This window comes from Argiope bruennichi, chromosome 7 (genome assembly GCF_947563725.1).
Source record: "Argiope bruennichi chromosome 7, qqArgBrue1.1, whole genome shotgun sequence".
Taxonomy (NCBI): Eukaryota; Metazoa; Arthropoda; class Arachnida; order Araneae; family Araneidae; genus Argiope; species Argiope bruennichi.
In genome coordinates, this window is record NC_079157.1 from 107,642,277 (window position 1) to 107,657,097 (window position 14,821).

The 14,821-nt window shown below is 31.0% G+C and overlaps 2 protein-coding genes across 2 annotated transcripts; both read right to left on the reverse strand.

The window, feature by feature from the left end:
* Positions 1-4,649: 4,649 nt before the first annotated feature.
* On the reverse strand, positions 4,650-5,998 carry LOC129975522 (spidroin-2-like; the record flags this gene model as incomplete). Its single annotated transcript, XM_056088584.1, has 1 exon — positions 4,650-5,998. A coding segment is annotated over one exon (1,338 nt), but the record flags the coding sequence as incomplete, so codon positions are not given.
* LOC129976744 (spidroin-2-like) lies at positions 5,911-8,375 on the reverse strand. The gene has a single exon (XM_056090472.1). The coding sequence runs from the start codon at positions 8,363-8,365 to the stop codon at positions 5,999-6,001; it is 2,367 nt and encodes a 788-aa protein (XP_055946447.1). The 5' UTR covers positions 8,366-8,375; the 3' UTR covers positions 5,911-5,998.
* Between the last annotated feature and the right edge of the window lie 6,446 nt (positions 8,376-14,821).

The following is a 14,821-nucleotide window of genomic DNA, read 5'->3' on the forward strand; positions in this document are numbered from 1 at the left end:
AATTTGATGTAAAGATCACATTCCAAGTTTCATCCATCTAGCTCAAAGCGTTTTTGAGTTATCGCGTTCGCAGACTGATTCGTAAAAATGTATTTTGCGCTCTCAGGGATTCAGGAGCATGGAGATTCGTCAAAATGACGTTACTGTGGTGGATTGGTATGAGCGAGGATAGAACCTGGGCCCAGTAACATGACCACGATACAAAAGGGATTGCTCGGGTAGCGTGGTTATTAACTGGCTTATAAACTATTCACTACATTACAATATGATCATTACGTCAAATGACTCCCGTTTTTGACGATTACAATACTCTCTCTTTGTATATGAGAAAGTGAAAAACAATTTTATATCAAATTTGTTGATACTGGAGAATTTGTTTATATTTAAATAAAATATTTTGTTATTACATTTTCTATTTTAAATTCATAGTTTAAAGAAATATCTTTAATTAACTGGTATACCAATTTTATTTAAAAATATTACCGGAAATTGGAAAAAAGTCGGTAAATTTTCAGTCATTATAAATTAAGAACCTAGCTAGATTTCCAATCTCTGGTCCGTTCGTGTATGCTTATAATAAAAATTAATGAGTATTTCAAAAAACTTTATATTTTAATACTTGAATAGAAAGGCGCAAGGCTCTTATAATATTAAAATGGTAAAATATGATATGTGGATCAAAATCTGGAATGCAGAATATTTCGTTGAGGTAATCATTAAGGGCAAGTTACATAAAATATTTAATTGAAAGTTTTAGCAACCACTGATCCCAGTGAATCAACTGATTGCGATGGGCGAGTAGTATATATTATAAGTTTCAACACCGCTCGTTACCTTATTAGTAGTAACTTTAAAATATGCGTCTACGTTCAGAATGAATTTTATTCAAAAAAAGATGTGATATTGTAAATTTTTTTTTCATAAAATAAATTAAAAATAATAATGAAACTAAAACATGTCAGTTAAATGTCAAAAGTTTTTTTTAAAAATCATTTTTTGATTAAAAAGAGATATAAGGCAGAATCTTCTAGTTTTAAAAGTTTATCAAATAATTTGCACAAAACCTTGCAGATAATTTAATATATATTTCATAATTCTAAACTTAAGAAAGATCTATCTAATCTTTTAATATTGTGATTCAACAGATAAATAACATGAAATTTCCAATTTCTTTCGCATGAATGATTAAAATAACTGCAGTTTTTTTAATGGGCAGATTATTTATTCTCTAGTTCAGGAACAGTAGAGCATACTGAGAAATTACTATGCGAAATTTGAACAAAAAGCATGCATTAGATTTTAATCACGTTATTAAGAAAATTCTGCAAAATTTAGAATTTAAGAAAATAGTATTTAAAAATGTAAAAAAGCATTTAAACATGTATTACGCAAATATAAAAATCAACGTGATTTTCAAAGAATAAACTTGGAAACGAAATTCAAACGCATTTATGAAGAAAATTGTTAAGAAATTAAAAATATTAAATTAACAAAAAATATTTTATATTTTAGAAAAAAGGATAGATTTTTTAATGCAGTCACCTACTTTAACTTATACTGCTGAGCTAATATTTTTTTCGTTTATTGAGCTAAAAAATTATTAGCTCATTATTAGCTTTCAAAACGCATGAGCTCCCATCTTAGCTGATAAAAACTTTGGACACATTGCCAACTGCCTCTTTCAACAGTGAAATTTCAACGGTGCAAAATTGTTTTTGTAATGAAAATTGTCTAAATGCGGAGAAGAATAAAAATTACATTAAATTTCAAATTTCTTTCTCTATTTATATATAATACTGTCTGGTAATCCATCGTTGAGCGGAATTGAAATGTTTATACATGTATTATTTTTACTGTGTAATTTTCATTTGTGTAAAATACTATAATAGATAAGATCTTTTTATCGTCCGATATGTTTCTAAATTAAAACGATAATAATTGAACCCGACGATTTTTAAAAACTGGCTATAATTAGTTTTCTGCATAACTTTTTAATATGTAAGCTTGCATAATATTTGTATTATACAAAGTTTTCAAATTTTGAATCACAAATACTGGTTTCAATTACAGTTTTTTATTTTTCATTAATAAAAAGACTTAAGAATTTTCTAAATCAGTAGTTGCTCCACCTATAAATTGTTAATCACCTGCTTTTAAACTTTACATTTAGAATTTAATCACAATTTTACTAATATGAGCTTTTCTGTTAGGCATCATTAAATGACTTCTCCAAATGTCTGACTACTCAGTTCTGTGCTCTTCTCAATCACAATATTATTTACTTATTACATCATAGAAGAATTAAGTAAAGATGACTGAATATATTTTCCTCAAATATTGTTAATTTATATAAATAAGCTTTAGAAATTTTTTTAAATAGATGAAAAAAAAAAAAACTTTACCAAAAAATTTGACTAAAAAAAAATCTGAAAAAGACTTTTAGAAAAAAAGAAAAAAAGAGAGGGGGAGGGAGAAAAAAAATTAAAAATTAAAAATAACGTAGAGTAATTTAAAGTTTCATCATTGCCTAACAATAGATCATGTATAAATTTTCTGCATCTAGTCAATTATTAAATTTGGAAAAAATTAATAATAATAAAAAAAAACTGAATGATAAAACGACAAAGAAGTAAAATTAATAACATTGTAAAGGTAAATTTTTGTATTTTAACTTGATAAGAGTGTTTTTTCACCCTTTTACGTATATGAAGTACAGAGAAAGTATTATAATCATAAAAAAAATTCGAACTCGAGATATTGACGAAATGAATCTCTACGTTTTAGATTTCCCTGTGTTTGAAAAACATATGTTTGGAAAATATTTGTCTGTCTGTCTGTGACAAGGATAATTAAAAAAAGCTTTGAGCTAGACCTATGAAATTTGGTATATGGTCTTTACCCCAAATTTGGAGTTTTAATTAAAATTTGAGCAAAATCCGTTCAGAGCAAGTCTGACTGTCCAGCTGTCCGAATATACAACTAAAAAATGAAAAGAGCTACATGGATAAAAGTCTGTACACAAATTTTATATCCGTAGTATAAATAACTGTCAAATTTTGAACCAAATCGAACAAAGAGTTGACCGTCTCTATTGTCAGAATCATGTAAACGCAATAATTCAAAAACACAGTAACCTAAATATATAAATTCAATACGATATTTTGTGGTAATATGATATTTTTAAATGTGGTTTTGTGTGAAATTTTGGTTTCAATCGGTTCGGTGAAACGCGTCTAAAACTCAAATTCGATTTTTGGGTACTAATAACTGTGTCATAGGGATTGATCGCCAAAAAACTCGCCGAGGATCACACGATAAATTCAACAAAAAAGCTAAATTCATACCAAAGGTTAGTATTTCGTAACTATTCAACACCGATGCTGTAGGACTTAATCTGGGAAAACACGTTGAGTGTTTCTGGGAGTATATTGCTCCAAAATTAATTAAATATGCGAAATACATTAACATTTCAAATAATTTCTAATTAATGACTATTTAATTAACTTTTGCTCTCAGAAAAATTGACAATATTTATTCTCTTGTCTTAATTAAAAAGTGACCAAAACTTGGTTGAATTCGGCTGATTTAAATATGAGGAGATGTGAAACATACATACGAATATGACATTGCTCCAACGGCTTTTACTAACTATATTAAAATTACCTATAAAATTGGATGAAGAAAGAAAAGGTAAGCAGAAATTTTTGTGAAGTTATATCTTGAGAAAACCGTTGCAACTAGTACTAAAGAAGTATAAGAAATCTACTTTGAAAAAAATATGAAAAGTAAACATTTCTGAATTTACATCTTATTTTTTAGGATTTTTTTTTTCAATTTTTGATTATTTTGAACTGATGAATTTTGCCACAAAAGAACGAATCATTTAAATGTTTTGAAAATAACGGAAACGCCCATTTCTAGTTGAATGCATTCGTTACATCCGATAATTTTTATATTCAGCCAACAATTATATAAATCGATGGATTAATTTAATATTCAGACTTTTAGTTAGTCTTTTTCTCAAACGAATCTTGACTGATATCCCATCCATCCCGATTATAACTCAAAAAGGTACAAATTTATACCATGAAAAAAAAAGTTAAAAATTCCTTCGGTGCAATTTTTTTTCGTTTTAAATTCTAAACAGAAATAAAAACCCGAAGAAATGTTAGTATTAGGAATCAACTACCTATACACTGAAAATGAACTCTTCGAAAATTTTCGTAAAATTTTCAATTTTCTGATGTCTTTACTTGATCAGAAATAAATTGCTTAAGTTTTACTGATTAAATGACGTGAAAGGCAAACGCGGTCCGTTCATAGTTTATTTCTCTTTCCTAAGATAGGAGGCATATGAAACTCTCGTTTTTATTTTTAACTGTTATGAATTGTCACAATATAACATTTTTGAAAAATCATTTACTCAACTGAATGCAGCAAGTAAATGTGAAAGGAAATTGAATCAAAAGCTATCCCTTTCCTCTCCCCAAACGAAAACATTTAGTTTACAAACAACAAAGCAGTAAAGAAAGAATAAATGAAGAAAAATATAAATATTTTTTTTTAAATAAGTTTATTGGAATACAATTTTTGCAATTAGCAAAATTCAATTCAGAATTTTTTCAGAATTAGAATTTTTTTGCATCAGGTCTCATTAAATTTAACTGAATATTTGGGCTATCGACTGGCTCACCATTTGAGCTGTTTGACTAGTACCATCACAATTCACTTCTCCAAGGGTGGCAGATCCCATGATATGCACTAAAGCAGACAATATTTCTAAAAGGGATTGAATGAGGACATCGCATTCCGAAAGACCGCTATTGTTTGCGTTCACTTGTGATATAACGCTACTTATAGCGTTTATCAAGGCGTCTGGATTAGTAGGCCCGTTCGACACTAATGTTGAAACAGCTGATGAAACTCTTGAAGAAGATTCTGGTGAGGACAATCTCGAAGCCGCAGCAGAAGCCGTTGCTGAAGAAGCTCCGGTACTTCGTTGTTGATCAAAATAACTAGATTGTCCGGGGCCATATAACTGTGAGCTGGATGTCGCTACTGAAGCAGAGGGCGAAGATCCTATTCCTTTAAGCTGTCCTTGTCCAGGTGTGGAATCTAGAATTGCTACTGAAGATACGCTTTGTCCATTTAGTGAGCTTTCATATTGTTCCTGATTAAAATCAGATCCTGTGCTATAACCATACCCGTTTTGACCGTAACCAAGGGAGATGGCAATTGAGGAAGATGAATATCCTTGCTGACCAGAATATCCAGACTGACCTGCGCCATATCCTTGAGAATCAACTGATGATGTTGCGGAGGATGAGGAACCACTTGGTCCTATTTGTTGTCCTAGTCCTGGCCCGTAACTTTGGCCTACAGACGATGCCGATGCTGAAGAAGCACCATCAGGTCCTCCTAACTGTCCACCATATCCTCCTTCCCCTTGACCTGTTCCTGAGCCTGAGCCAGTTGCACCTGAACCAGGGCCATATCCATTTTGACCATAACCAAGGGAGATGGCGATTGAGGAAGATGAATAACCTTGCTGTACAGAATATCCAAACTGCTCTGCCCCATAACCCTGAGAATCAACTGATGATGTTGCAGAAGAGGAGGATCCCCCTGCACCTGCTTGTTGTCCGAATCCAGGCCCGTAACTCTGACCAGCAGACAATGCAGATGCTGAAGAAGAGCCACCTGGTCCTCCTAATTGTCCATCATATCCTCCTGGCCCTTGACCTATTCCTGAGCCTGTGCCAGTTGCCCCTGAACCAGGGCCATATCCATTTTGACCATAACCAAGGAAGATGGCGATTGAGGAAGATGAATAACCTTGCTGTCTAGAATATCCAGATTGCCCTGGACCATAACCTTGAGAATCAACTGATGACGTTATAGAAGAGGAAGATTCACCTGCACCTGCTTGTTGTCCTAATCCAGGTCCGTAACTCTGACCAGCAGATGATGCCGATGCTGAAGAAGAGCCATCTGGTCCTCATAATTGTCCATCATATCCTCCTTGCCCTTGATTTATTCCTGAGCCTGTGCCAGTTGCACCTGCACCAGAGCCATATAAATTTTGACCATAATCAAGGGAAATGGCGATTGAGGAAGAGGAATAACCTTGCTGTCCAGAATATTCAAATTGTCCTGGACCATAACCCTGAGAATCAACTGATGATGTTGCAGACGAGGAGGATCCACCTGCTCCTGCTTGTTGTCCTAATCCAGGCCCGTAACTCTGACCGGCAGACGATGCAGATGCTGAAGAAGAGCCACCTGGTCCTCCTAATTGTGCATCATATCCTCTTTGCCCTTGACCTAATCCTGAGCCTGTGCCAGTTGCCCCTGAACCAGGGCCATATCCATTTTGACCATAACCAAGGGAAATGGCGATTGAAGAAGATGAAGATCCTTGCTGTCCAGAATATCCAGATTGGCCTGGACCATAACCTTGAGAATCAACTGATGACGTTATAGAACAGGAGGATCCACATGTACCTGCTTGTTGTCCTAATTCAGGCCCGTAACTCTGACCAGCAGATGATGCCGATGCTGAAGAAGAGCCATCTGGTCCTCCTAATTTTCCATCATATCCTCCTTGCCCTTGATCTATTCCTGAGCCTGTGCCAGTTGCACCTGAACCAGAGCCATATCCATTTTGACCATAATCAAGGGAAATGGCGATTGAGGAAGAGGAATAACCTTGCTGTCCAGAATATTCATATTGCCCTGAACCATAACCCTGAGAATCAACTGACGATGTTGCAGAAGAGGAGGATCCACCTGCTCCTGCTTGTTGTCCTAATCCAGGCCCGTAACTCTGACCGGCAGACGATGCAGATGCTGAAGAAGAGCCACCTGGTCCTCCTAATTGTGCATCATATCCTCCTTGCCCTTGACTTAATCCTGAGCCTGTGCCAGTTGCCCCTGAACCAGGGCCATATCCATTTTGACCATAACCAAGGGAAATGGCGATTGAAGAAGAGGAATAACCTTGCTGTCCAGAATATCCAGATTGCCCTGGACCATAACCTTGAGAATCAACTGATGATGTTACAGAAGAGGAGGATCCACCTGCTCCTGCTTGTTGTCCTAATCCAGGCCCGTAACTCTGACCGGCAGACGATGCAGATGCTGAAGAAGAGCCACCTGGTCCTCCTAATTGTGCATCATATCCTCCTTGCCCTTGACTTAATCCTGAGCCTGTGCCAGTTGCCCCTGAACCAGGGCCATATCCATTTTGACCATAACCAAGGGAAATGGCGATTGAAGAAGAGGAATAACCTTGCTGTCCAGAATATCCAGATTGCCCTGGACCATAACCTTGAGAATCAACTGATGATGTTACAGAAGAGGAGGATCCACCTGCTCCTGCTTGTTGTCCTAATACAGGCCCGTAACTCTGACCAGCAGACGATGCAGATGCTGAAGAAGAGCCATCTGGTCCTCCTAATTGTCCACCATATCCTCCTTGTCCTTGACCTGCTCCTGAGCCTATGCCAGTTGCTCCTGTAGTAGGACCATAGCCATTCTGACTGTAACCTAAGGAGATTGCTATTGCAGAAGATGAAGAAGAATATCCTTGCTGATCTTGATATCCTGATAGTCCTTGTCCGTAGCCTTGAGAATCACCTGTTGCAAATGATGATATACCATTACTAGTCTGACTTAGTCCATATCCTTGAGTACTGCTTGTTGTAGCTGAAGAAACGCCTTGTCCTATTCCATTGTTTTGTTGTCTATTATCACCTGTTGATGATAAAGTGTAAGATGTTTGATATGACGATTGTCCTGCTGTGTATCCGTCAGAAGTGACTACCGCTGTTATTGGGAAAGATGATACGTAATCACCAGCAGCAAATCCTGAGCTTGTAATTGTATTTCCAGATGTGATATCATTCATTGAATTTCGGCTGAACATAATTATCAACTGTCTTATTTCACTTAAGAATTGATTATTTACTCGTCCTCCTGTCTTAATGAATGCTTCATTCAAGGCATCAATAATTGCGTCAGTTTTGATATCAATACTTTGTCCTCCTTGATCGATTATGGCAATTTCCGCCATGGATGAGGCGAATGCCATATTTAGAGCTTGCAAAATGTTTGTAGAACTCTTCCCACTTTTAGACATGTTATCCAGTGAAGCTATCAATGTGTCACCTATGGAAGACATGTCATCTATCTGCTCACGGGTAAAAGCTGGAGAACGAGAAATGGTTTCAATGAAATATTTAATGAAAATATCAGCCCTTTCAGTAGTTGACCATGGACTTTCTACTACATCTTGTGCATTAGAAATATTGATGCAGAGGGCAGCTAATAAAAGCAGAGAGAGGCAAGAATTCTTCCAATTCATTGTGACAATGGGTCAGCTTTGGAACTCAATTGATTTGCAGAAGATGGACACATCTTTTTATACGTTGAGTTTCGTGAGAATCTTCTATTCAGCTGAATAAACACGTCATGAAATCAGCATTTTTTCAAATATGCGCATCTTGCGATCACCTTCACCAATTAATGTATCTAGATTACGAAATGAATTAACTTGCACCTGCTGTGAAGAATGCTTTTCGGGTCGGATTCATCATTTGTAACCTTGTATTTCAGATCGGAAGTTACTGCTACAAGATCTGTCCGAATTCTGAGGCTGTATTTCCTTTCTTTCCTGAAAAGTAACGTATTTGTGCACAATAATAGTATTTTTTCTTTCACCGAAATTAGAAATTTGAAAAGTAGTAATTAATAACAGTAAAAGAAAAATTCTAAGAGATTATAGAAGTATTTTGGATTCCTCACTATATGAGAATATTTATAAGTAAACAAATTTATTTATTTGTTTAATCGGTCTTTTTTTCCCGCAGTAGCAGGCAGTATCCTTAAATAAGATAGAAAGTAAGTAGATAAATTATAAGCCAGGATATAATAATCAGGATATTTTATAAAATTTATTGATTGAATCGTAGAATATAACAATTCACAATATTAAACAAAAACGACATTTTTTTTTTTTTTTTTTTTTTTGAAAAATAAAGCTAAGTAAATATTATAGTCTCAGATATTTGTGTTCTTTTATTACTAAATTCTAAAAAAAAATAGTTAAATTAATTTAGCTTTTCAAGATTTAAGATAAAACTAAACAGCAAATATCAAAGTGATTGGAAATCAATCTATGTCTTCTTTAATCACGTGAAGGACGAAGAAGAGCTTACTAATAACTCTCGATCTAAAAATTCATTATCAATTTTTTTAGGAATAAATATATATAATTAGTCATTCAACATTTCAAAATATTGATAATTTATAAAAAATTTGAAAATTCTGAATTTCATTAAAATTTAAATGTAAAAAAGAACGAATTTCTGTCTTTAAATGATAGCTATTTTTTTTTCTTCCTTTTTGATCTTCTAAAATTTTTTAAATAAAAAAAATGATGATTGTTTCGCCCCTTGAAGTAGTTCAACTTTAGTTTCCATTCTGTTTATTCAGCAAAAAAAAAAAAAAAAAAAAAAAAAAAGTTATTCACATTTTTCTGCACATTTTAAAATATTATTGATAAAAATGTTTTTTCCTTAGAAACTTCGACTACAAGTCAGATAGTATGGTTTACTCACTTTAAAATATCGGTTCAAAAGGCTGACTAAAATTAAATAAAATAACTGGCAGAATGAAGTTCAAGTATTATAAACACTTAAAGACATGAAGTATTACCATTTAAAACCATACGACACTGATTCGCAGAACTCTGAAAATGAAAATCTGAGTATACGTAGGAATAACGGTCTTTGCCAATATCAACCATTTTCATCGTCTTTATTATATTTATTAATGCAATTTTTATAACACCTTTATTAACTACAAACTACCTTTAGCGACCAGCTGGTTCGCTGGGATTAATAGTAGCTAAAATTTTAATTTAATATTTTATGTAACTTGATCTTAATAGCTTCTTCAGCAAGATAGTTTTAAGCTTAAAATTTTGATAGATATGTAATTCATACTATTTTAGAAGCTTTATGTTGTTCTCTTCATTGATAACATACATTTGCCTTATTTTCTGTCAGCTCTCCTAAAATTTGAAAAAAAAAAAAAAAAAAAAAAAAAATGGATACACTCTGCTGTTTAAAGCCTTTCAAGAATTTAAACTTGAATCTTTTACAGATTCTTCCCAGAATTAAGTAAATATATCGCTTACTTTCCTGAAATCTGTTTTGGCAATAATAATTTGTATTAATTTCACTTTTTACACATAATTTTTTTATTAATATCGATGGTAATTTGGATTGTAAAACAAACGAATCTACAACTTTAATTGTGACTTTTTATAATGTTTATAACTTTGGAGTGCTTCTAGAATTTTTATGATGCTTTTTTTAATTATTGTTCATGATGTGTTTAATATTTTTACATGTCTCTGTATTCTATTGAAAACATGCTTGAAATATTTTCAAAAATTGATTAAATATAGAAAATAATTTATACAACAAAAAAATTAGTATCATTGAAAAGCTAATTTCTGAATTTTAAAATGATGCAAAAATAGTTTTATAGTATTTTCGGAAATTATCGCGGAAAAGTGCCAAAATTTTACTTAATTTTTGGTTAATAATTGTAGTTAAAATTTTAAAAAATCGTTTCGAGGTGCATATTTTCTCCCTCCAAATTATATACATGTCAAGTTTGGTAACTTTAGATCAATTGGTCAAGCTTTTAGAACGCCAATATACACAAACGCACGCGCGTGCTTTTTTTCACACAATGTTCTTCCGACTTCTGAATGAAGTAGTCAGATGCTGTCTTGAAGACACTGCAAAGATGATTTTTACATTAGTATTATATGTCTATATATTTCATCTCAGGGGTTCATTTAATCACTTAGGCGATTAAAAAAATGATATAAAATATTTTTGTCTAATCTATTTGATATCTTAAAGTCTGTGTATTTATTACTTTTTACATAAAGTTATATTATATCAATTGAATATTGATAGCCTCATCGCAATTTTTGATAACTAAATTGATAATTTTTTAACCGGAATTTTGAGCTTTCATTTGGGTTTGTCCCTAACACAAACTATTTTGTCTTCTAAATTATATCAAAAATTATTTTTTATTCTTTGACTGTACCTTCTTTTTTATCATTTTTCTAAACATGTTTGGTTGCACAATGATATGACGCCAAATTTTATTAAAACTACATATTAAAGAATTATTCTAAATACAAACCATTTATGATGCATAAAATTTCATTAAATGGGAGACCAAATTTTTCATTATAAAAGAAATGCATCAGAATTAAAAAAAAATCTATTATTTTATTAAACAAAAAGTGCTTTTGAAATAATTACTGAAATTTGGAAGACCTCTGTACCAGTTAAAAAAATCATTTAGGATTAGTAGATTTTAACACGATTTTCCTTTCAAAGCTGGAAAAAATTCAAATTCATTTTGATTGTTTCTAAAAAGAAAAAGCATAATTTCGATCTATTATAAATTTTAAAAATATTAAGACTTTTTATGAAATAAATTTGGATGAATTTTAATTCTTTCTAACCTTATAGATCTGCAAAAATAATTAAATATTTGAAATACTATACATTAATCCTGTACTGTAATAACAAATCCATCAAATATTCTTTTATCGAATTATTTTTTATATCTCATGCAAACGATTTATCACAATAAAACACAACTTAAAGTTTTATTTAGTAAAAAAAAGTAAATAAATTAAAAAAAAGACCTCAAAGAAAGAAAGCAATTAAAAGTTTGTTTTGATTAATATATAAAAAAAAGGTAAAACTACTCAATTCTTATGGAAGAAATTTTTTTTTATAAATCATGAACTTTTTCTTTGGATATGACACAGACTCTGTGAGATATAATTTCCAAGTAGCTTGATTAGTTCAATATGTATTACTCTAGGAACAAAGTTCATGCTATTAAATTTGATTGTAAAACAGTGTTGCGATTTTGGTGATTTTTTTTACAAGTACTATAAATATTATAAGCATAAATACAGATGTTCTTAGAATGAAATCAGTTGGTCTTATTATAGACAAAACATATTTGTTATTGTTATTAAGTACAAACAATTTTTTTTTATCATGGATGTCTTCTTTTTTATAAAATTAGTTTGATATTTTTATTTACATTAAAAAGGAATCAATATATATATATATATATATATATATATTGCAAAAAATAAGCGTATTATCTTAATTTTGATTGTAAAAAAATAGACGCACTAATTTTATCCTTTTCATTTAAGATGTTAAAGTGCAGTTTTTCGCCGAAGCATTCCAGAATAAGTCTCCGCATAAGAAATGTTCGTGTAGCAAAGGATTCATCAATCTTATTTTTTAAAAAAGTTAATGTATGGAAATAATATATTAAAAATATAGCACAAAAAAACTTTTGGAAATATTTAAAAAATATGTTCCTCTACTTTCAAGTACATTTCTTTTCTTTTTCACTCAGAAAATATAACATAATTAGGAAGCCGCTTTTTGGCAATGTTTTAGTATTGGTCATAGAACAGATAAATGTTATACAATACATCTACGATGTTTTTGGATATACTAAATACCGGCCAATATCATCAAGATATCTTAATAATGTTGTTGGGGATTTGGTGTTAATAGGAATACGAATGATTTCTTATATGAGAAGGAGAGGAAAAAATGTATTACTTGTTCACACAATGCTAATGTTCAAGAAAGGTCTAAAAAATTGACAGAAATTAATAAAATTCCAATATAAGAAATATCTTTTAATTACGAAAAAAGGAATAAATCTGACATTGAAAACTGAGAGAATCATCTGAAGAGAATTCTTAGAAGGCTGCAAATTTATAAGATCAAGGGAGTGAAATGAAAATATCAGTACAGAGAAGAAAAATGAAATACCAACATTACTAATCATGCCAATCGAATCGTACATCGACAAGAAAAAAATATAACAGAAATTTTATTATTTTAAATTGTTTTGTTGATTTTCCAAAATAGATGAAAAAAATTGCCCCCCCCCTCCAAAAAAAAAAAAAAAAGAAAAAGTTGAAACACCGGTTTTTCGTATTTAAATAAAAAAACATTAATATGATAAATATTTTAAATTTAAAAGTTTTAGGTATTAAAAGGATCTATACAATTAGTTTGTCGAACATTATGAAACTTAATTAAACCAAGAATAATTTTTTTAAAGTGCGAATTTGAAAATATATGCTTCACTTTTAAAAAAAAAAGTTTAGAGAAATTTTCGGTGTAACACATATGTAATATACAGAAAGTAATAGCTGGTAAATATTTCAAATCGTTATCTGCCTTTGTTTTTAAAAAATACGATATTAAAATAAAAAAAAAGAAAGACAAAAACAGAGTCGTTGGAAAATGCCTAAAGATATTTTTCTTCAACCAGAATATCGCGGACCCCCCTAAAAAATCATATTCTGAAAGTGTTATTCTACGATTTCAAAAAATATCATAATGTACAACAACAACAACAAAAAAAAACCCCGAAAATTGAATTTGAAGTTAACATTTTGCCTTATTAAGTCTTAATTAATTTCCTGATAATCTATACGCTTACGAACACTATTATATGTTTTTTGAGAATCAATCACAGCAAAGAAACACTTTTTTTAAAAAAAAAATTTAATGCTCTCTGCTTTTTTAAAATGAGAATTCAATGATTATGATATCATTTGAAATCGCGAAATATCACTTTCAGAATAGTTAATTGTACAGATTTTTTTTTTCTTCTTTTTCTTCCATTTCACAAATTTTAATGGATAGAAAAGTATTTATAAGCATTTTTGAACAACACCCCTTAAAACAGAGAGAGAGAGAGAGAAAACCCACAAATATTTCAAAAAATAATGTAGATATCGATTTGAAATTTTGCCATTTATTAACTTCTATGTAATATTTATTTACATGGCATTCTGAAAATTTCGTTCATATTAAAAAAAAAAATAATAAACAAACAGATTTCTAAATGTGTTTGTTTATTAAAAAAATTTACTTAAGATTATTTCCGTTAAAACTTTCCTTAAGCTATCATATCATTCGACGACTTATTGTGCCCTTGTAATATCAAATTTTTTCAATCTAAACTTTTCCATTCAAATTAATAGCTTTTTATCTAAACATGAAAAACTGGCATTTTAACTGTTTCCCCTCTTACCCTTATTCGGGAACATATCCGGGTGCAAATTTAAAAACCTGCTTAGAAAATCAACTTAAGAATTAAATCAATAATATATTCTTTCCATAATTTGATATTTTTCATGACAATTCGAATGTAAAAGGCAGATGAAATGAAGATTAAGAATATCAACTAAACGCTATATCACTATAGTTGAAGCTTATGCTTGAAGTATTGATGAATCAAAAGTTGTTAATGTAAAGAAAATGAATTTTGGATCAAACTCATGAATTCAGGAGAATGGTTAAGAACTAGAAATTTGAAAGAGCGCACAAAAATAATTCTAAGTAATAATTGTAAATAATAATTGGGTTTATACAATTAATTTTCCAGTGAGCGCATGAATGTGAGAGATAGACTAGAGAAGAATTTCATTTTATATCTTCGTTAGCATTACGAAAGTATGATTTTTATCTACTCTTGCAGCTCCTTTCGACTAATTTTCATTCAAAGTTAACTAAGGCATTAATAGAACTCAGTTATTTGTATTTCAATGATACGCGTGACCGTTTAGATAAGTTTTTGCTGTATCTTCTTTGTAGTTTTAAAAATAATGTAACTATTCAACCGCTACATTATTCATTCAACAAACAATAAAGAAAGACTATTTAGA